This window comes from Rattus norvegicus, chromosome 19 (assembly GCF_036323735.1).
Source record: "Rattus norvegicus strain BN/NHsdMcwi chromosome 19, GRCr8, whole genome shotgun sequence".
Classification (NCBI taxonomy): domain Eukaryota; kingdom Metazoa; phylum Chordata; class Mammalia; order Rodentia; family Muridae; genus Rattus; species Rattus norvegicus.
In genome coordinates, this window is record NC_086037.1 from 55941824 (window position 1) to 55965040 (window position 23217).

At 47.8% G+C, this 23217-nt stretch overlaps 1 protein-coding gene across 3 annotated transcripts; it reads right to left on the bottom strand.

Annotated features, from left to right (window-relative positions):
* Positions 1 to 5801: 5801 nt before the first annotated feature.
* Clec18a (C-type lectin domain family 18, member A) lies at positions 5802 to 22682 on the bottom strand. Of its 3 annotated transcripts, none has more exons than XM_039098245.2 (13): positions 19102 to 22682; positions 18239 to 18477; positions 17566 to 17657; positions 15528 to 15770; positions 11988 to 12085; positions 11385 to 11506; positions 11096 to 11203; positions 9775 to 9936; positions 9155 to 9261; positions 8127 to 8256; positions 7751 to 7847; positions 6851 to 6942; positions 5802 to 6353 (listed from the first exon to the last, which is right to left on the bottom strand). In XM_039098245.2, exons 2-13 carry the CDS (start codon positions 18441 to 18443, stop codon positions 6316 to 6318), a joined length of 1494 nt encoding a protein of 497 aa, XP_038954173.1. In that variant the 5' UTR covers positions 18444 to 18477; positions 19102 to 22682; the 3' UTR covers positions 5802 to 6315. The 3 variants fall into 3 exon arrangements, with proteins under 3 accessions (XP_038954173.1, XP_038954172.1, XP_006255674.1); XM_039098244.2 differs by having other exon boundaries at positions 18592 to 22682; XM_006255612.5 differs by having other exon boundaries at positions 9844 to 9936; positions 18239 to 22677.
* Positions 22683 to 23217: the final 535 nt, after the last annotated feature.

Genomic DNA, 23217 nt, shown 5'->3' on the forward strand with positions numbered 1-23217 from the left:
TTGGAATGATTGTTGCCTGGGAGTTTTTTTTCCAATTGGGTTTGAATTACAATACACTACCTAATATCAGACCTAGAAGTTTGGTCCAGCCTGGAGGACCAAGAGGTTTTCATGCTCACCTCCTCCTGGTTCATTCTCCTGCCTGTCATGATGCTTGCAGGGACCCCTAAAGTGCAGGAATCACCCAGACCCATTGAGCCATCTTTCTGCCATTCCCCAACATGCATTTGTAAAAGAAGGGTTATGAGGGATGTTAGGGTTGCCAATTAAACATACCAGTAAGGGGTTGGGGATTTAGCTCAGTGGTAGAGCACTTGCCTAGCAAGCATAAGGCCCTGGGTTCGGTCCCCAGCTCCGGGGGGGAAAAAAAACATACCAGTAAAGTGTCAGCTGGAGACAATTTTAAAGAACGTACAAAGAGTCCCATGTTCTGCAGCCTGCTCAGTGGATCTACCAGGGTCAAGGAAGCAGAGAACCGGGCTGGAGAGAAGGCTGAGTGGTTAAGAGCACTGACTGCTCTTCCAGAGTTCAAATCCCAGCAACCACATGGTGCTCACAAACACCTGTAATGAGATCTGATGCCCTCTCCTGGTGTGTCTAAAGACAGCTACAGTGTACTTATGTATAATAAATAATAAACCTTTAAAAAGAAAAAGGAATGGGTTGGGGATTTAGCTCAGCGGTAGAGCACTTGCCTAGCAAGCGCAAGGCCCTGGGTTCGGTCCCCAGCTCCGAAAAAAAGAAAAAAAAAAAAAAAAAAAAAAAAAAGGAAGCAAAGAACCAAGTTCCATATGTAGAAAGAGTCCTCGGTTGCTATGGTTACACTGCCTCTTGGTACTGTGGGCAGAAGGATCATGTGTCTTCCTAGAAACAGTGGGAAGATGGCTCCCATGGAACTTGTGGGCCAGCTGAGTTCAGTAGATTACAAGCCTGGGAGGAAGGTGCTAAGGACCTTGGGTCCCCCTCATCATCTCAAAGATGGCATCTGGAGGGTGTTTGTGGTCTCAGTCCTGCCCCAGATTCTCTTGTGACCTGGAGAAAAGCTGCCAAAAGGGAGTGGAACCAGCCCAGGGAAAAGAAGTTTGTAGTCAACAAAGATGAGAAGGAGTTGAAGATCTGAAGACCGCCTTGACATCAGACATGGAGATGCAGAGTTTAGAGTTTGCCCAGATGGTTTCCAGTCTTGCTTTGGGGATTACAGTTAAATGATTGGATGGATCTCAGGAGAGACCTTGAACTTTGGACTTTTAACATTGTTGAGACTATTATAGACTATGGGAATTTTGGAAGTTGGACTAAACGTATTTTGCATTATGCTATGATTATTAGGTATGGCTCCCATAGACTCATATGTTTGAACAAGCCTATGGAGGCCAGGGAGTGGTTTTGTATATGCTCAGTCCAGGGAATGGCACTATTAGAAGGTATGACCCTGTTGGAGTAGGTGTGGCCTTATTGGAGAAGCTGTGTTACTGTGGGTGTGGGCTTTAAGACCCTCATCCTAGCTGTCTGGAATCCAATCTTCTCCTAGCAGCCTTCAGATGAAGAGGTAGAACTCTCAGCTCCTCCTACATCGTGGCTATGGATGCTGTCATGCTCCCACCTTGATGATAATGGACTGAACTTTTGAACCTGTAAGCCAGCCCCAATTAAATGTTGTCCTTATAAGAGTTGCCTTCGTCATGGTGCCTGTTCACAGCAGTAAAACCCTAAGACAGGGTTTCTCTGTATAACTGCCCTGGCTGTCCTGGAACTCACTCTCTAGACCAAGCTGGCCTACAACTTACTAATATCCTCCTGCCTCTGCCTCCCAAGTTCTGGGATTAAAGGTGTATAGTAAACCACCATGACTGGCTCCATTTTAAAATTGTATTTATTTATTTATCGTGTGTGTGTGTGTGTGTGTGTGTGTGTGTGTGTGTGTGTGTGTGTAGCTTCACATTTGTGCCACTGCATGTGTGTGGGGCTCAGAGGACAACTTGTAGGAGTTTGTTTCTCGATTAGTGGAACCAAACTAAGACAGAACCTCCTAAGACAGTTCCTGAAAGAAGTTGAATATTCCTTTCTCTACCTTCTTTTCCCAGCCTTCCTTAAAGCCAGGGCCTGGGGCGCATGACTTAGGACTGACAGTCAAACCTGAGGGCCCAGCTTTCAAAGATGGTGTCACCTCTGTCCCACTTTAGTCGCTTGTAGCTACCGAGGCAATGGGGTCTACACGAAGCCAGCTCTGCCACGAGATCTCTTCCAGATCTGATTCTCCTACTCTCCGACAGCCCTGGGGGCTGACAAATGTCCTCCACAAACTCATTTCTCCTCAGAGTTGTTGGAATTAGTTTCTGTAGCTTACAACCAAGATTCATACAAATTCAGGACGGAGACTACTTGGAGTGGTAAGAAGCCCTGTGGGAAATCTAAGGCTCGTCAGTAGCCAGAGGGCAGCGAAAATTCAGCTAGTATTAAGGGAAGAGACTCCAGCAGTCTATGGCATGCTGTGGTAAGACAGTTAATCCTGTGGTCCCTTAGAACAAAGAACTCAGAAAAAGCAAAGCTTTGCAGAACCTAATGGCTCCTGCCATGGAAATACAAGATCAGGCTGAAGTCGAGTCAGAATGGTTGTGCTAATGGCCATAGAGTAAAGGAATGCTCCCCTGGAGGGCCCCACCCATCTGTTGGCACCCTAGTTAGTAAAGCTCATCTATGTATGGTCTCCAGGAAGCATAGATCATTGCCCAAGCACCCCAGACAGCCTCTTCAGGTACAAAGCGAGCACATTATTAAATGGGTTGGGAACGTAGCTCAGTGGTAAAGTGCTTGCCTAGCATGTGCAAGGACCTGGGTTTATCTCCGGTACTGGGAAAAAAATTAAGACATTTACATTCATCGTCATGTTTACTCTTTAGGGTTTTTATTTATGCCTCTTTTGTAATATATGCATGTCTTAGTAGGGTTTTTATTCCTGCACATACATCATGACCAAGAAGCACGTTGGGGAGGAAAGGGTTTATTCAGCTTACACTTCCACATGGCTATTCATCACCAAAGGAAGTCAGGACTGGAACTCAAGCAGGTCAGGAAGCAGGAACTGATGCAGAGGCCATGGAGGGATGCTGCTTACTGGATTGCTTCCCCTGGCTTGCTCAGCTTGCTTTCTTTAGAACCCAAGACCACCAGCCCAGGGATGGCACCACCCACAATGGCTGGGTCCTCCTGCCTTGATCACTAGTTGAGAAAATGCGTTGCAGCTGGGTCTCATGGAGGCATTTCCTCAACTGAGGCTCCTTTCTCTGTGATAACCCCAGGTTGTGTCAAGCTGACACACAAAACCAGCCAGTACAATGCATCATACAAATACTGCAGTACATGGACAAAATTCATTAGCAAATATATAAGTACGTTTAGGTTTTTACAGCCAGATGCTTGCAACCAAACCTACAAAACCACCAGGCTTCTGACCCAGAAAGGGCCTTCTAGAACCACAGTTAGAATTGCAGCTTAAGCCAGAAAGTGTGCCAAGGTGTCTGCTTGCTTCCAAGGAAAACAAATCTTTGTCTTGAGAAGCCCAGATGGTTTGTTCTCCACTCTTCTGCTCTTAGACATGAACTGGCTACTCTGAATTTGGGCTATGCTTAGCTCCTGTTATCTCCCTCCCATCCTAGGAGAAGCAAAATACAGCCTTCCCAACTCCTTCGCTATGTAGTCCAGGCTGGCCCAGAATGCAGAATCCCCTTGCCCTAAATTCTTGAACACTGGGATCACAGGTATATGACACTAAACCCAGGCTACAAGCAGAAATCTACAATGAAGCACAAAATCTTTCTGATGCCTTAGCCAATGTATGTTTATTGAATACCCGTATACTTCCCTAGGACTGACGGCTATGTGGGATATATATCTCTACACCTCCTGAGACCCTAGCAGTGACTATGCTTCTGCTGGACTTCTGCCACCTCTGGCAGCCCAGCCTATTGAGCACAGAGATTGGGATGGGAGTGTCTGGCGTCCGAGGTTCCACTTCTTCCAGTCCCCGTGAGGAACTACCGTCTCCCACATGCCTGCCCACGGAGGACCCACCTTGCAAAGTGGCATACATGTCACTTCCCCACCAATTCCCTGCAGAAAAGCTTGGGCCAGGTGACAAACTCAAGGAGCAGTGGGACAGATAAGGATAATGGGGAGGTGGACCAGACTATCCCAAAGGGATGGAGCGGAGCAAGAGTAGTAGGCGGGGCCTCGGGTCAGACAAGCAAGGGCATAGTTCCCAGCGGAGATTGTTTTGGTACCTGACTCTCGAACAGCTTAAGGTTGCCTGTCTAAGTTTGCTTGTCTCCCCAGTACGACTCTTACTACAGGCAGCGGATATGGCAAGAACGTAGGGCCCTTCCATGCAGGGATCTGAAACACTGGGTAATTCTTGAGGCCTGGTTCTGGCAGGCATAACCACATAATGAACTTTTATAGACTGGGGGGAAACAGATGCCTTGGCCTAGAAGAGTTTGCTACATCAAAGAAAAATAAAGTCCCCAGATGAAACCCCACAGAGATAGGCATTTGGTTAGCCCCTCATGTGTCCATATTACGAGTGAAGGAACAGCAGCCCTTCTTCTGTGCCTCCCTGACTTCATTAAACAGGTTATATCAGTGAAAGAAAATAGAAGGATTGAATGATAGCCAAACTGACTGGGTTTGTTTCTCAGCTTTGTTACTTTGGGCAAGTCACTCAACCTCTCGGCTGGCATTTCTTCAAATGTAAGATGATATTTGATGATAAGGTGATACACGCACGCTCGGATGCAAGGACGAATGCATGCACAGGCATGAATGAATGCACGTGCGCACAGGAACACACACACACACACACACACACACACACACACACACACACACAGCATTTCCCAGATTTGCAGGGTAGTCTCTGTCCTACTGTTTGAGGCACAATGCTGGAAGCTGCTAGGAGAGAAGAGGAGGGGAGGGGAGGGGAGGGAGGAGGAGCGAAGAGAGGAGAGAAAGAGGAGAAGTCATTGAAGCAAAGAGAGTCTGCTCTTATGTTACTGGGGAGCCTGAGGGACTGAGGACTAAGAGGAAACTGACAGGAAAGCCTCTTCTGATCTTCCCAGGACTCAGGCAGCTAAGGAAGGAGACTTACTATGAGTTAGGGGCCAGGCCAGGCCAGGCCAGGCGACAAGGTGAATTTAAAGCCAGCCTGAACTCAGTCAGCACAAGAAAACAAAACAATAACTGCAACAACAACACAAAAGTGAAATAAAATACACGGGGGCGGGGGGTGATGAATTGCAAAATCGGCTGATGCAGAGCATCATTTAATCCCCTGTAAAGCCACTAGTCCTGAAAACTCCAGCAGCCCAAGGGAATCTGTCTGGATGGAGCAGAGCAGCTTCTCCTGGCTACTGGCTCTGGCTTTTGCTTTCGGACCCCACAGAAGCCCATCTTTCCCATCAGAAGCAGGTTTAGGATCCTGGAGCTTCTCTTCCCATGCTAGGCTCCTTTAGGACTCCCTATTGGTCTCCCACAGGTTATACCACTATCCTGTTGCAGTATAATTTTAAAAAGCTCGTGACTGGTTCCCGAGAGGTTCCGAGTGTGGATCCGAGAGCTCTAGCTGTTTCTCTGTCAGCTGCTTTCATGCGCTGTCCCCTCGGTGAGATGTTACCATGCCTGACACATACATGGTGTTCAGCGGGCTGTGCTAGCGCAGCACCAAGCATTCTATAGCCAAGCACGGCTTCCTGTCACTGACTCTGCTCGCACTCCCAACAACCCAGTGAAGTCATGACTCAACAAACTGTAACCCAACAACCAGATTTATATGTTAATTACTCAGTGTACAATGCATCCACACAACTAACTTACAACCAATTGATAAGGATATAAACTGCCCACCTACATAAGACATAGTTTGTTCATCTAGACACACAGAATCCTGTACACATCTATTCCTTAAGAATAGTCATAACAACCTGTAAATGTGCAGAGAGAAATCTTAACATCCGCCTCCATGTTCTCTCAGCTGCTCTCCCCCTGGCTCCCGTCTCCTCCCTCTCTAAAACTTTTCTCCCGCCCATCCTTCCTTCTCATCCAATGACAGATCTCATTCTACCCTGTACCTGCCTTCACCTGCATAATGACACCAACCTACACTATCCTACCCAGCATATGGCATGGCGGCATGGCGTTAGGTCTGAGACTGCTCAGGATGTTGGGCATTCAGTCCCAGCCAGGCACTTGTTTCCCACAGGTGAGCAGTCAAGGAAACGGTCTGTGCATTCAGAAGCTGGCAGGAGAGCTGTTGGGCCAGGCTCAGGGCCCCGGCTCCCACTGGGAATAGTGCTTCTGAGCTGGAAAGGAAGCATAATAGAATGACTCCTCCTCTCTCGATGCTATACTCATTTAGAAGAAGCCAGGGCTGTGATCTCTTGGGGAACTCCAGATTCAAATACGTGGATGCTGGGAGCTGATGTTGGTCCAGGTTTTACTTCTGCCTCCTCCCCCAGATCTTATTGGGCTGTAGGAAATTCAGGCACAGTAAGGGAGTCGGACAGATTCCCCAGGTGATAGTTTTCATGATAGAAGGAGAGGAACCCTGGAAAACTCCCAAGCGAGATATGGGTCCTGTCTTGTCCCTCTGCAGGAACATGGTGTTCAAATCCGGGCTGTCATCATCCCTTTGGCCCCAGACAGTTGCAAATGCAAGGCCCTGAGCAGGAAAACACCTCTGACTCTGAACCCAGACACACTCTGTACCTATGGCTTGGATAGCCTAGCAACATGGCACAGGCCGTTAGCCCACCAGGAGAAAGGGAACGGAGGAAGGTTGCTGAGAGCGGGGTCTCACCAAACTGACAGATATAACGGTTTCGAGTTTTACAGCGTTGGTCATTCCAGTTGAAGGCGGCAGATGCCTGCATTTCCACACAGTTCCCAAACCTGCGAGGTCAAGATAAAGAGTGCTTAGGTGGAGGGATGAAATTAGCAACCTAGTAGCGTCTCAAACCCTCCAGCCCACTAGGCCACCTGCACCCGTGAGGCCCTGGTGCTGCAACACATGCAGCCGGGGCTGCTGGGAGTCAGTGACCATTCCGTTCCCCATACACTGCAGCTCTCCATACGGAAGCCAGGAAGTCTTCTCTGTAACCCTCCACCCACCCCAGTCTGGCACTCAGTCACAGCAGGAATATACAGGACCACACCCTTCTGCCATCAAGAGAATATATGCCAGAAGTCCAGTTAGGCCTGACTGCCATGAGGGTGTGCTGGGGAGATATTTGAAGACCTTGGAGATCCTATAGACTCCTATAGATGGTGATCTCTGTCCCTGTGTGGCACTCCTGAGCTTTGAAGACCAGGGAAATGCCACATAGCCAGATGTTCTCTGTACGGGACAGCTGGTGGGTCAGCTGGTGGAGGTTTGCATGAAGGATGCAGATGGGTGGGTACCAGAAATGATGGGGTTGATGCAGGCAGTTGGCAGGTGAGGGACGGGGACCAGATATCAGTGCAAATGGCAATGATAGATGGGCAGAGACTCCTTGGGTCCCCTTTCTATATAATGTGCCTTCTGTGTTTCCCTCACCTGGATTTGCATCAGCTGGGCCCAGGCTTCCCTGGCACCTACAACCAGGTCAGATCCAGACCTGTATAGGCTGGGTGAAGGTTTTTCAGTGGCATCAGAAGCTCAACCAGGCAGGCCCAAGTGGGAAGTGGACCCAGAAGAGGGTAAAGATCCCAGACTCACCCCTGATTGTCAGGCTGCCCAAAGGCAAAACTGGTGAAGGACTTGTGTTCTCCAGTAGTCCAGCGGAAGGAGTCCTTAGCTGCCTTGTAGGTGAGCCCTGGACCAGGGTAGCCAAGGTTGCCTACTATCTGAGAGTGCAGAAGCCTGCTGCCTAATGTCTTTTGAGCTCCCAGTTGTTAAAGATCTCTTTTCAGGATTCTCCCCATCCTGTGATACTTCCCTCCCTGCAACCCTCTTCCCAGGGAAGGGGATTGTCTTGACTACTGACCCATGCTCCAAGCCCTTACCATACCCTTACATAGGCCATGTTTCCTGGGGCCTTGTAGAGCTTCAGTTCCTCCCACTTTACCACACCCTTCCACGGCCAAGCACTCACCAATCCAGAAGTTCTTGGTCTCAAAGTCACTGTCAGTCACCTTGTTGGTGGTCTCCAGGTGGTCCAGGTAGAAGGCAAGGATGTCTTGCACTTTCTGGCTCTCAATCTGGGCTAACACCCCACCTTTTCCCTGTAACCCCACTTTGAGTCATATGGGACAGACTGTAGAGTTCAGGCCCAGAACTTTCTACCCATTCTGTTGCCCCTCCACAGCCAGGATTCCAAATCCTGTGTGCACATAGCCCAGTTGGCAGCTCATAGGCTGAGCCTGGTCCTCCTCTCTTTTTTTTTTTTTTTTTTTCTTTTGGAGCTGGGGACTGAACCCAGGGCCTTGCGCTTGCTAGGCAAGCGCTCTACCACTGAGCTAAATCTCCAACCCCCTGGTGCTCCTCTCAAAAGGCCTTTGTCTCAGTCACTCAGTGTATTAACTAGATTTGGATCAATTGTCAGTGTTATCAAGTCAAGAAAGACCAAGGAAAATCTGGGTTTCTGGCTTTAGAAAATCCTGTGTTGGGCTGGAAAGATGACTCAGTGGTTAAGAGCACTGACTGCTCTTCCTAGAGGCCCTGAGTTCAGATTCCAGCAACCACATAGTAGCTCACAACCATCTGTAATGGTATCTGATGCCCTCTTCTGGTGTGTCTGAAAACAGCTACAATGTACTTATATATGATAAATAAATAAATCTTGAAGAAGGAGGAGGAGGAGGAAGAAGAGAAAGAAAGAGAGAGAGAAAGAGAGGGAGAAAGAAAGAAAACCTTGTGTTCTAGCTATCCCGACCTGGCATCCCCACATGTCAAGCCAGAGCTGAGTCAAGACAGCTCCTAAAATAGGAGTAGGGTAGGACTTTGTTCCTGGCTGCTAGGTGGGACCCTAGCTTGCATGAGCTTGAATCTATGATTCCTGCTTTATACTAAGGAAGAAAGCGATGCCAGGGGAAGTTGAAGGAACTATCTCTTGGGCCAAAGCCACTCCATTGCCACCCTGTTTGAGACCCCGACCCCGGGAAGGCAAGGGTCAGCCCTCACCTGACATTTCATCTTGGCTCCATAATAGGTGTCTGCCTCGGGAGACACCATGAAGCAGTCTCCATCAATCCTCAGGTCACAGGTATGAAAGGGAAAGTGCACCTTGGCTGCCGGGAGTAAGGAGAACCTGAGTTTGTGTGCTGACCTCAGAACCCTTACCCTCTCCTGACAGGCTGAGCTATGCTTCTGATACTCCTGATGCTCCAACCTCTGGCTAACTATTCCAAAATGGAAGTGGGCAGAAGACAACAGTGTGCTGGTAAACTTGAAAGTACGAGATCTCTCAAGAAAGAGAAAGAGGGGGGCTGGGGAATCCAGGGCCGGAGAGATGGCTCAGTAGGTAAAAGCACTTGCTGCCTAGAAGCCTGATGTTCTGAGTTCAATCCCCGGGAACCATTTAGTGGAAGGAGAAAGTCAACCTCCATAAATTGTCCTCTGACATCAGCACCTGCTCTGTGGCACATGCGCACAAGTAAAATATCATAAAAAAAAAAAAGGTCTACAGCTTATAGCATTTGCTAATTCCACTGGTATAAATACCCCACTGTGATCAAGTCCAGGATATTTGGGTGGTTTTCCTGAACAAGGAGTTGGTAATAGCTTGACACATGGACTCTTACAAGCTGATAAAGTCAGATCCAGCACCCCACCGAAGAGGGGTCCGAGAAGAACCGTGAGTTGGAACTCACTGGCACACTGGGCTCCGCCATAGCCGATATCGCAGACACAGGAACATTCTTCTCTCTGGAATCGGCCATGCACACACTGTATACTGCAGCGCACTGCCAGAACAAAGCAGACAGGTGGAGTGCTCCGTCTCAAACCTCCTAGACCCCATGCTCACCTCACAGGCCAGCCACAGCAAGACTACGCTCCCAGAGACAGAGCCCATGACGGGGCTTCCAGCTATGGCCATCCTTGGCTGCTTTGGTTTGATTTTCCTTGTAGAGAGAAGCAAACTGAGGTTTGGAAGACATGGGGATTTGAATATGCTTGGCCCAGAGAGTGGCACTACTGGGAGATGTGGCCTCGTTGGAGGAAGTGTGTCACTATGGGTGCTGGGCTTTGAGGTAATATATGCTCAAGCTCTGCCCAGTGTGACACACAGACAGTCTTCTCCTGGCTGCCTTGATAATAATGGACTGAACACCTGAAACTGTAAGCCAGCCTCAATTAAACGTTTTCTTTTATAAGAGTTGCCATGGTTATGGTGTCTCTTTATAGCAACAAAACACAAAAAACACAAGACGTAAGGTCATGAAAAGTGGGCAGTGGGACAAGAGAGACCCCTTCTGTTTCTTAATTCTACCTTTGTTTCAATAGATAGCTTAAAGGGCCCTTTTTAAAAGTCAGAGTGTTACTCTATCTATAGCCTGAGCTCTCCTAGAGTTCACTATATAGCCTATGTTGGCCTGGAGTTCATGACAATCCTGCTACCTCAGTCTCCCAAATACTAGGATTATAGCCCTGAATGTTTTAAATCACATGTATAACACATGGTTGGGGCTCAATGAGCTTTTGTTGAGTGAATGTAAGCACTGTAAAAACCAGTAGTCAGGGCTGGAGAGATGGCTCAGCGGTTAAGAGCACTGACTGCTCTTCCAGAGGTCCTGAGTTCAATTCCCAGCAACCACATGGTGGCTCACATCCATCTATAATCAGGTCTGGTGCCCTCTTCTGGCCTGCAGGTGCATACATGCAGGCAGAAAGCTGTATGATGTATACATAATAAATAAATAAATGTTTAAAAAAAAAAAACAGTAGTCAATACACTCTTAATGTACCTGAGGCTTCCCTCAGAACATTCCAGTCTCTGGCCACCCCAGCCCTCCAGGTATCCCACTGTACCAGTACACACCACAAGACAGGTATATGCCTCCTGAGGCGAATCTCCCTCATGATCACCCTGCAGGACAGCCTGAATGGGCACTGGGTCCTCACCTTGGCAGTACCTCCCTGTGTAGCCAGGGGGACAGTGACAGCGACAGGTGCTAATGTTGAGATGTCCGAGATTTCGGCAGCTCATGCGACATGGGTTCCTGGGAACCTCTGGTAAGAAGAATAGGTAACTTTGAGAAGGGGCCTCTTTCCAGCAGGTACTTTCCTAGGTGTGGAGGCCAAGGCTTCGGGGATAGCCCTTCGGGCTGCTAGTTCCCACCCCAGGCTCACCAATTCTAAGGTCTCATGTACCTGCTGCTCCAGGAGGAGGCAAATAGGGTGGGACACTCACCACAGAGGCCCCCTGCATGATCCCAGGCCTTGAAGCAGCCCGAGACACTGGCTGTGCACAGGGAACACCAGGGGCCTTTCTTGTAAGGGGCGATCATCTTCCCATTTATTTCCCAGTTGCCTCTGTGAGAGAAAACATCAGAGGGGCTGGAGAACCTGGCCTTGGCAAGGCAGGAGCTTTAGACAGAGCTCAGGAAGAGCCCTGAGCAGAATGGGTCCTGGCTCCCTTCCCCATGGGCCCCTTTAGCACTTCTGGCCCAGTTAGGGATTCAGGAAGCTGGATGTGACAGGTAGGGCAGTTGGGAAACAAGAGGTGACTTTGTATCATTCCTGGACACATTCCCTCTGAGTAGGGTCACACATTCAGGAAGGAGAATTCATGAACAAGTCCTGCTCTGCACGGCCGGAATCAACTCTACCTTCTTCCTTTCATCCTCTTGTCTCCCATGCACACCAAGGTCTAAAGGCATTTTGGGTGGCTGGGCTTACATCTCACCCTAACTAAAAGTCATCCATCCACCCTTCCTACCTTCAGCCCCAGCTTCCCTGTCCTTTCACCCACCCCTACTCCCAGCTACCACCCAGCCTGTGGTGAGGGACTTACCCAGGGGAATAGGCACAGACGAAGGCTTCCGTGGCCACTTGATCCACAAAACATGGCTGCCACCCACAGCCCAGCTGACTGGAGGTGGCCCACACAAGCTGCGGAGAACACAAGGCTCAGAGACACTTTCAGATGGGTTTTATTTCAGTCTGGGAGATCACAAGGCAGGCAGTGCACCCTTGGGAAGGGTTTGGCTTCGTCCAGGTGGACAGATGACTCCCTTACCTGCCTAGGGCTCCGGGTTAGTGGCTATGCTGAGCACAGCCATCAGAATTGAAAGCTTTTGGAATGAAGGAGGTAGTAGAATTAGGGTTACTAAGTGTCAAAAGGAGGGATGAGGGACGATTATAGACAGGTGGAAATAGTTACCAAAGAAAGACAGATATCAAGGGCCTTGTATAAGATGGTAAAAATGGCCACAAGCCTTATCTATATGGGGCAGACAGACAGACAGAGAGATAGAGACAAGAGAGAAAAGGTCCTCACTATGCAGGATGCAGCATTGGACAAGAAATCACCATGTATAACAGCTTGACTTCACTGAGCAATTTTTTTTTTCCGGGGCTGGGGATTGAACCCAGGACCTCGCGCTTCCTAGGCAAGCGCTCTACCACTGAGCCAAATCCCCAACAACAGCTTGACTTCAAACTCATGGAGTCCCACTTGTCTCTGTCTCCCAGATGCTGGAATTATAGGTATGGTCCACTGTGCTCAGTTTATGGACTGTCCTTTTATGCTAGGGCCTGGTACATACTAGACATGTGCTCTACCATTGTGCCACATTCCCCAGTCCACTAGCCCATGTTTTTTTTTTTTTTTTAACAGTTATTGTTTAGGTTAACCTCAAACTCTCCATGTATCCAAAGATGACATTGAACCCCTGATCCTCTAGCCTCTACCTCCTAAGTCTGGTTTACAGGCATGCACCATGTCTTACTTTAGACGATATACATTTTATAATTTTAGAGTTAGAATTATACCTCAGTGGTATTTTCCTATCACATGCAAGACTCTAGTGTGAATCACTAGCATTACACATACACAGACTTGGGGTCAAAGAAATGGCTGTGAGAACACTGACTGCTCATCCAGAGGACCCCAGTTCAATTCCCAGCAACCTCATGGTGGCTCACAATTGCCTGTAACTCCAGTATCTGACACCCTCGCACAGACATACACGCGGGCAAAACACCAATGCACATAAAATAAGAATAAATTGCGGCTGGAGAGATGGCTCAGTGGTTAAGGCACTGCCTGCTCTCCCAGACGTCCTGAGTTCAATTCCCAGCAACCCCATGGTGGCTCACAACCATCTGAAATGGGGTCTTTTCTGGTGTGTCTGAAGACAGTGACAGTGTGTTCGTACATATAATATAAATAAATAAATCTTTAAAAATGTTAAAACTACACAACTAGAGGAGAAAGAAAGGGCAGAATTTGTAATATATATAATTAATAAAAAGAAAAAATAATTACATACTTCAAAACAAACAACCCAGAACCACCATTGAAAACAACAACAACAATAAGACCAGCCTTACGTAATGTAAAAACTTACAGGATGAAGCTGGGCATGGTGGCCCACTCCTGTAGTCACATTGCTTGGAAGCTAGAGACAAGAGGTTCACAAGGCCTGCCTGGGCTACAATACAAGGTAAGCTCAAGGCCACCCTGGGCTGCATGGGACCCTGTCTCAAAAGAAACAACAGAACCAAAGTGAAACGGGAGGACTAAGAAGTGAGACAGGGTGATTGAGATAAGTTTGAGGCCGGTCTGACTATGCTAGAAGACCCTGGCTAAAACAGAAAGGTGGGGAGGAAAGGAAGAAAAATTAGAAGTTGAAAACCCTTAAATTCATGTACTAGAAATGTTTTAATTAATGTAGTTCAGTTGGGAGAATGTCTTCCTGGCACGCATGAAGCCCTGGGCAAAACCAGGTGCCTACCTGATATCCCAACCTTGGGAGATAGAAACAAAAGGACCAGAAGTTCAAAGCCACCCTTGAAGAACTCTTTTTTTTTTTCTTTTCTTTTTTTTTCGGAGCTGAGGACCGAACCCCGGGCCTTGCACTTGCTAGGCAAGCACTCTACCACTGAGCTAAATCCCCAACCCCCTTGAAGAACTCTTAACTGTAAGAGTTAAAGACAGCCTAGAATACATGAGACCATGTCTCAAAAAAAGAAAAAAGATTTTGAAACCAAAACCAAAAAAGACTTCATATTAATAAGATAAAAACCCACATCAGAAGTTTCTGGCAGTGGTGGCGGATGCCTTTAATCTCAGCACTCGGGAAGCAGAGGCAGGTGGATTTCTGTGAGTTGGAGGCCAGCCAGTGGAGGCCAGTTGGTCTACAGAGCTAGTTCCAGGATAGCTAGGGCCATACAGAGAAACCCTGTCTCGGAGTAGGGGGGTAGGGGTGGGAGGTGGAGGTTGGAAGGAGGTACAGAGGAACCAGGATGGACTGATAACTCTCCACTGTAATTCAGCACTTGAGAGAGAGAAACAAATAGATCACTATTAGTTTAAGGCCAGCTTGGTCTGCCTAAGAAAGCACAGCCAGGAGTCGAATCAAGAACACAAAACAATGGTTTGGGGAGATGTCTCATCAGACAAGGCACTTGCGTCTAATTCTAATTCAATCCCACAGCCCCACATAATAGAAGGAAAGGCAATCACTACATGTTGTCCTTTGAGCTTCAGATATATTCTGTGGCACGCAAGGGCACATGTGCGTGACACGTACACACATGCACACACACACACATGTACACACACACAAATAAATAGATGAGATATTGAATTAATTAATTAGTATTATAAAGCAAAACAAACATAGTCTGTTTACACAGGCACACATAGAAAACACACAAATACAGAATGAAACAAGGCTCAATGATGTTAGGGAAAGATTATAACAAATATCATATAAATTATTCCAGAAAACAGGAAACAAGACAAAGGGTCTTGATTTCACGGGTCATTTACTATCGTGATATCTATACTAAAGGCGTGAAAACCTTGAGAATTCAGTGCTGTGCTTAGCCACTCAAACAGTGTCAGGTTTTGTGATTCGATAAGTATCCATACTTGTCGAATGGAGGAGACAAAGAAAGGGACTTTCTTGAGAACGGAAGGGGCTCTGGTGTGGTAACATCTAAATTTAGATGGCGTCCTTTTTTTTTTTTTTTTTTTTTTTTTTTTTTTTTTTTAAAGATTTATTTATTTATTATATATAAGTACACTGTAGCTGTCTTCAGATACACCAGAAGAGGGCATCCGATCTCTTTACAGATGGTTGTGAGCCACCATGTGGTTGCTGGGAATTGAACTCATGACCTCTGGAAGAGCAGTCGGGTGCTCTTAACCGCTGAGCCATCTCTCCAGCCCTAGATGGCGTCCTTTTAAAGATAAAGTGTATCCTCTTGGAAGATGACTGGGGAGACCGTGCCCTAGCCTCGCCTTTTAAAGATAAAGTGTATCCTCTTGGAAGATGACTGGGGAGACCGTGCCCTAGCCTCGCCTTATCTGAAGTATACTCACCTGGGTGTAGTGGGCACAGGTGGCATTGTGGGCACACTCGGCCGACCCATGTCTGTACTGCAGCCCCTCAGCAAACCAGACGTTGACCACCTCCACAAAAGAGGCTGAGCCCATGGGCAGTAGCTGCACATTCCAGCCCACGTCTGGGGTGTTCCGCAGGGTGGCTGCCAGGTTCGGAGTGGCTGAGGTGCCACAAAGGGCTGCCCTGGCTTGGGCTAGTTGAGCCAGGCTCTCGCTCCAATCCTGGGAGTGACAAGAACGGACATCCTCGGGTGATATATTTGCTCCCCTGCCAGTTACTGCGAGACAGCTCAGGGGAGAAAGGGCTTATGTGGCTCACAATTCCAGGCCAGCACTGCAGGGTCATCAAGGTAGCAGGAACTTGAAGCTGCTAGTCATACCCACAGTCAAGGGGATGGTGCCACCTGCTTCTTTTCTTGGTGTTTTGGGGACAGGGTCTCTTTGCAGACCTGGCTGTCTTGTGATCCGGCTGGCCTAATACTCACAGAGATCTGTCTGCCTTTGCCTCCCAAGTATTGGCATTAAAGGCGTCTGCTACTATGCTCGACCAATGCCACCCATTTTTTAAACTGGGTCTTCCTATATCAATTAACATAATCAAGACCGTTCGCCACGGATGTGTTCACAGTCCAACCTAATCTAGACTGTTGTTCAGTGAAATTCCTTTTCCAGGTGATTCTGGTCAAGTTGGCACGATCAACACTAACCACTACGACTGGCCTTTGGACAACAGGGAAGGAAGCAAATGGGCATCGAGCCAGCTCCCTCCTGGCTCTGAGTGTCCGTGGGGTGCCAGGTCAGAGTGAGCAGGGCCATGCTCGCCTGCCTAAAGATCGGTGTAGTTTTCTCACTGCACAGAGCCACAGAAGGTTGAGGCAGGACCTCCAGAGCTGCCCAAGATAGGTCAGGGAAAAAAATTGTGCCTCCATCTTCCAAGCCTTGCAATAGGCACCTTTGGCATCTCATAGGAAATAGAAGGCAAGGGACTGGGCTTCTGATGTCATGTGCCACATCTAATAATCTGAGCTTAGAAAGTGCCCAGACTTGCAGGCTGGCTTGGCTGTGTTTTCCTTTAAGAGCTGGCCCTAGCCACAGTCAGAAGAACTCTGCTGCTCCCATCTGGTCAAACCTGATTTTTCAACGCCCATTTAAACAAGGGTCCCCAAGAAAGATATAAACTATGTCAGTAAATCATAGAGTCTACTCCAGGCTGCAGGGTTGGGCTAGGTATTGCAGCTTGGAAAATCCTGAATCCTGGCTGCTCAGGACATGGGCACTGGGACACAGAGCAGGGCAGGGGAGAGAAGCAGACCCTCCCCCACCTCCTGGGAAACTGACCCCTGAGCTCTCAAGGTCACTGCCCACTGTGGCTGTCCACCTCTGAGGACTTTATGGGAGGTAGCCATGGGGAACCTTGCCCTCCCTTACCCATCCCACCCTTGTTCCCAGGTCTGTTCACGTGGGCTGCAGCTGTGGGTGGCGGGGGGTGGGGGGATGGGAGTGGGGGTGTCCCAGACTGTGAAGGCAGCATGTCTAAGACTGCAGGTTGATCAGCCCCAACCAACCCTGGTGCAGCCTCCATTGTGGGGGTTCTAAACTGCAAGTAAGTGAACAAATGAGGAACTTGCTAGAGGTCTTCTAGTACTTGCTAGAAAAACCCTGGTCACAAACCAGTCCACCCCCAAAGCCCAGTGAGAGTCTTCTCCCTCTCTGTTCTCCATCCTCTCTGCTGGATTCCTTTGTGTAGCTCCTTTTCCGGGGATGGGTCGGGGACAGGACCTTGGCTCCTTCCATATCTGTTGATCTCCGTAGTGACAGAGTGCCAGGAAAGTGAGTTGCCCACGGCCCTGATCTCCTATACAAATGGCTTTCCCCGAGGGAAGAAAGCACATAGCTCCCCAACGACCAAGACCATGGCACCCCTGGTGAAAGGGACACTGGAAAGGCCTCCTGAGCTCACTCTGGGGTTCAGTCCCTCTGGCAGCCCTCTTGACCCAGAGCAGTTGGGTCCACTCACCATTCTCTGCATGTTGGCTGCGGAAGGGTGGACCTGGCTGCGCAGACGGTTGTGTGTTGTGAGGATTAAGAAACTCTCCTTCCTGCTCAAGGCTGGAGGCCAAGAGAGAAGGTTAAGCCAATGACCAGCAGCTCCTGGGACATTGCCATAGCCAGGTGAGGGTGACCCCAGCCCAAGGACACAGATCTAAGATGAGGAGAGGCAGTGGGAGCTGTGTAGGAAAGAAATCCCATTACGGAGACGGAAGGAGGACAGGAGAGAGGCAGGAAGATGGGTGAGGACAGACCAAGCATAGAACAGTGCTGTGAGTGACTGGCTTGGGAGTGGGAAGATGATATTTGGGGGTTGCGGGGTGCAGAGGGGCATGAGAAACTCAGTCCCGGATCCTGGACTAGAAACAGGCCTTTCTACCACTGTGTTTCTTCTGAGGTCTTAGCTATAGGCTCTAACCAATATCTTTCCTTAACCTCAACCATGGACCAATCTGCTTCATCCTTCTTCCTTCCCTGTATCCTTCCATCCTCCCCGCCATCATCCTAATGGCTTCCCCCATCGTATCATATCAGCATAACACAGGGCTCAGTCCTGGGTTCCTGACGCCTAGAAATCCCCTTGCTACCCTTTCTCAGACTCACAACAGCACATCTTCTGTCTCTGCCCAGGTATCCCTTACCTTGCACAATGGGAACTTGCTTTGGCAGCTGGGGTGGCTGCACCTCTGTCCAGGTGATGCCAAGGAGAGGCAGGAGCAGAAGCAAGAGACCAAGCCACCGGCTCTGGTTTCCCAGCCACAGGGAGGGCTCGGGCTGAATGGCTGTTCTGCCTGGTGCTGCAGACATGGCTTCTCTCAGCCGTCCGGCTTGCTTCCCAGGCTTCATGAAGCTATTCACAGTCTCAGGGAGTCAGGCTAAGCTGCCAGACAAAAGGAAGAAGCTAGTGAATCATCACTGTGTCCAAACAGCCTCCCCTCCATGGTACACTGGCTTTAAAAGAGACGTAGAACCCTCCTTCTAAATGCCTCCTTACTCCCGCTTCAGTGTCTGGCCAGCCTGCTCCACAACAGAAAGCAGGGCAGTGTGCTGCGCTGACCCTGTGGCCCCTGCTAATCATTGTCGGATTATTAGCACCCTCGGGGAGCCCCCAAAGACCCTGCTGATTGGCCTGCAGACATTCCAGGGCTGTGGGATTAGCAACTGATGGCTGTACCCTGGCAGGGACAATGTCCCCCAAGCCCATGGACAGCTTCTACTCCCCAGCCCCAGTCATGGGGAGGAGGCTGGGACTTTGGCAGTGGGCCAGTAAAGCAGGCAGGAACTGGGCAAGACCCCAGGGGAGTTCTCTTCTTTCTTGGGAAGCTCATCCCAAACCTTAGCTATGAATTAAACATAAAGCAGGAAGGAACTCTTCACCAGACAGATGCCACTGGTGGGATCATGGAGGAGTGAGCTGGCACTGTACCTTCAGGAAGAAAGGTGTGACTTATGTGTCAGGGCAGTGTGAGAGGATGAGGCCAGCCCCAGGGCCCATTATACTTACCCATGTGACTTTGGGCTAAGACTGGGGCAAGGCAGACAGAGAGGAGGGCTTGTGGTGGATGCCCTTGGCTGACTTGAGTCCTGTTGTGAACAAGTCTGCCTCTAGACAAGGTCACAGTGGAGCAGAAAGGCGGCAAATTACCATGGTATTTTGGGCCTAGCTGAAGCCTACATAGTCCCACCAGGATCACTGAATTTCTAGCATAGCCAAATCAAAGACTGACATGTAGACCATCGTCAAATGCCCACACAGGTTACTCAGCCATTCTAAAGCACGGCCTTACAAGCTAACACTTTGCCCTTTTGAAGTTGGTGTGGTCCCTGACCCAGCACTCTCTCAGATGTCACCTCTTTGGAGATTCTGCTAGGGCACAGGTGGGCTGCATGGACTTCTGGAGAAACACTAACGGAATATGAATGGCATCATGGATGTCAGGCAATGGGGACAAGGCCAGGCAGCAAGGTGCACAGTGTTGTACAATACCCAGAGCCTCAGGATCTTCTGCCTCAAGCAGATGGCCTGAGATCACCATAGCAGGTCCTATCCGTGATTAGTAATAGCTGCATTTTCATTCATATAAAAAAGGTATTGCTATTGAGTACGGGTGTCAGGGCGCTACATCGTGTGTGTGTGTGTGTGTGTGTGTGTGTGTGTGTGTGTGTGTGTGTGTGTTTGTTGTGTAGTGTGTAGGTCAGAGGACAACCTGAGAGAGAGAGAGAGAGAGAGAGAGAGAGAGAGAGAGAGAGAGAAACAGACAGAAACAGACAGACAGACAGACAGACAGTCAGAGAAAGGCTTTTCTCCTATTGTGGTTCCAAGAAGTCAAAGCAGGTTGTCCAGCTTGGTGGCACAGACCATTTCCCACTGCAACATCTTGCCAGCCTGGTAGCCACCCTTTTAACAGGCCTTACAAAGCATGTTTATAAATGTAACTTCTTTGTATCACAACAACCTAGTACAGATATGGGGAAGCAGGATACAGTGAGTCTCAGGGATTTACCCAAGGTAGATCCCAGTGAATTCAGGGTCTGTACTTTCGCATCGCCAGAGTTTTGATTTTCATACACAGTGGATCTTTTAAAGTTCAATTCTCAATAGCTTTGTTCTATGCTGGTGACTCAATTCCTGCTCCTGGGTCCCAGAAGCTCATTGTTGTCTGGCTTTGGCTTGGATAGGAGGAAAACTTTTACCGGCGTAACAACTTTAAATTTTTTTCCCTTTATTTTGTGTTTGTGGGTGTTTTGCCTGCATATATGTTAATGTGTCATGTGTGTGCAGTGCCTGCAGAATCAAAGGAGAGTGTCAGATCCCCTGGGACTGGACTTACAGACAGTTGTGAACTGCTGTTGGTGTTGGGAATGGGCCCTGGGTTGCCTGAAAAGTGGTCCTTGCTTTAACTGATGAGTTATCTCTCCCTAATATAATGAGTTTGAAGTTGTCAGGCCGTCTATCAGAGGCAGAAGTCCAGGAGGCTGTGGGTATTATACAACACTGTATACCTGACTGCCTGTCCTCCCCAACCCCCACTGCCTTATATCCATGATGACATTATATTCCAACAGTGTAGTCCAGAGTTTGTGATCCATGAATTTGTGATCCATGCTTAGAATCCCAGGTAGTTTGACACAGCAGTGAAGGCTGGCCAATGCAAGCAGAAATACTCTTCAACTTATCCTACTAATGTCAGTAGTAACCAAAGCCAGGTCTAAGACATCACAGGCTACAGAAACCGCAGATTAGCACTCTATGAACACAGACTCCACCTTCTCTCAACAGAATGTATCATCTGACTTAGCAACATACAAAGTAGATCAAATAACCACACTAAATACTACTTAATATAAGACTGCGAAGGGCTGGGGATTTAGCTCAGTGGTAGAGCACTTGCCTAGGAAGCGCAAGGCCCTGGGTTCGGTCCCCAGCTCCAAAAAAAAAAAGAACAAATATATATATATATATATATATATATATATATATATATATATATATATATGTATATCAAAACATACAAGGTCATCTCAACGATAGACAAAGTAAGGCTGGAGAGATGGCTCATTGGTTAAGAGCACTGACTGGGGCTGGAGAGATGGCTCAGCGGTTAAGAGCACCCGACTGCTCTTCCAGAGGTCATGAGTTCAATTCCCAGCAACCACATGGTGGCTCACAACCATCTGTAAAGAGATCCGATGCCCTCTTCTGGTGTATCTGAAGAGCACTGACTGCTCTTCTGGAGTTCCTAAGTTCAATTCCACCACACGGTGGCTCACAAAACGGAGAGATTTGATATCCTCATCTGGTATGTCTGAAGACAGCTACTATGTGCTCATATAATAAATCTTAAAAGAAAAAAGTAAGAAAGAAAAAAGTATTTGAGGGGGCTGGAGGGATGGCTCAGTGGTTAAGAGTACTGGCTGCTAGGGTTTGGGGATTTAGCTCAGTGGTAGAGCGCTTGCCTAGCAAGCGCAAGGCCCAGGGTTCAGTCCCCAGCTCCGAAAAAAAGAAAAAAGAAAAAAAAAAAAAAAAAGAGTACTGGCTGCTCTTCCAGAGATCCTGAGTTCAATTCCCAGATGGTGGTTCACTGTCGTCTATACAAGGATCCCTCTTTTGACATGCAGGTACACATGCAGCAGAGCACTCATACATAAAATAAAATAAACTTTAGAAAAAGTATTTGATCTGGGTATAAAGTGTTTTAGAATGATCTCAGGCCTATTTCCTAGTGGACGGGGCCAGGGAAATTATTTAATAAAATCTGAAAGTAGTCAGTGAAGTGGTGCAATCCTGTTGTCCTGTGCACTTTGAAGGCTGAAGCTGAGGGATCATTTGAGACTAGGAGGTCAGCGCCAGCCTGGGTAATGTAGCAAGACCCAGAACCAAACAAACAGAAAACCCTACCCAAAACTCCATAAAAACTGGAGGTGGTAGTGCACCCAGCACTTCAGTCTGGGTAGACCACACCCAGGCAGTAGTGCCCTTTAGGCAGAGGCAGAGAGATCTCTGTGAATTTGAGGCCAGCCTGGACTACAGTGATGTGAGCTTCAGGACAGCCAGAGCTCTGAAGAGAGGCTCTGTTTCAAAAAGCAGAAATAAAACCCCAAAATTTTCAAAGTTCCTCAGGTGAGTACAGTAGTTTACGTTTCTAATCCCAGCATTCTAGAAGGCTAGAGGATTAACACAAATTTGAAGCCAGCCTGGGCTACTTAATGAGACCTAATCTAAGATAGATAGATAGATAGATAGATAGATAGATAGATAGATAGATAGATAGATAGATAGATGGATAGATAGATGGATGGATAGATAGATGGATGGATAGATACAAAATCCCTGCATCCTTGTCATCATGATTGTTTCACATCCTCCCAGTAGGTGAGATTTCTAACTCGAATATTTTAGAATATGAGTTATTCAGTGTCTTTATAGGGTTAATTAAAGTTAAGTAAGTCTTTTCTTCCAATTCAGAAGAAAGGATTAGAACACAACACAGGGGGCTGGAGAGATGGCTCAGTGGTTAAGAGCACTGACTGCTCTTCCTAAAGGTCCTGAGTTCAAATCCCAGTAACCACATGGTGGCTCACAACCACCTGCAATGAGATCAGATTCCCTCTTTTGGTGTGGCTGAAGACAGCTACAGTGTATATATATATATATATATATATATATATATATATATATATATATACACATATACATATATATATATACATATATATATAATAAATCTTTAAAAAAAAAAAGAACACAGGGCTGGGGATTTAGCTCAGCGGTAGAGCGCTTACCTAGGAAGCGCAAGGCCCTGGGTTCGGTCCCCAGCTCCGAAAAAAAAAAAAAAAAAAAAAAAAAAAGAACACAACACAGTTTCTCAGGGGAAAAATGGCTCTCTGCAAGCTGAGGAGTGAGAGCCTCAGAAAAGCTAACTATGTCTGTACTTTGGTTTTGACCTTTAAATGATCAGAACTAGGAGAAAATACCTTTATATTTAAGCTGAATAATGTATGGTATTTTGTCATGGCGGCCCTAACAAACAAATGCAGCGTTTACAAACACCAGCTGGGTCAGCAGTGGTGAGACTAAAGGCTTTTAGTATTTTTTTTTTAAAGATTTATTCTATATATA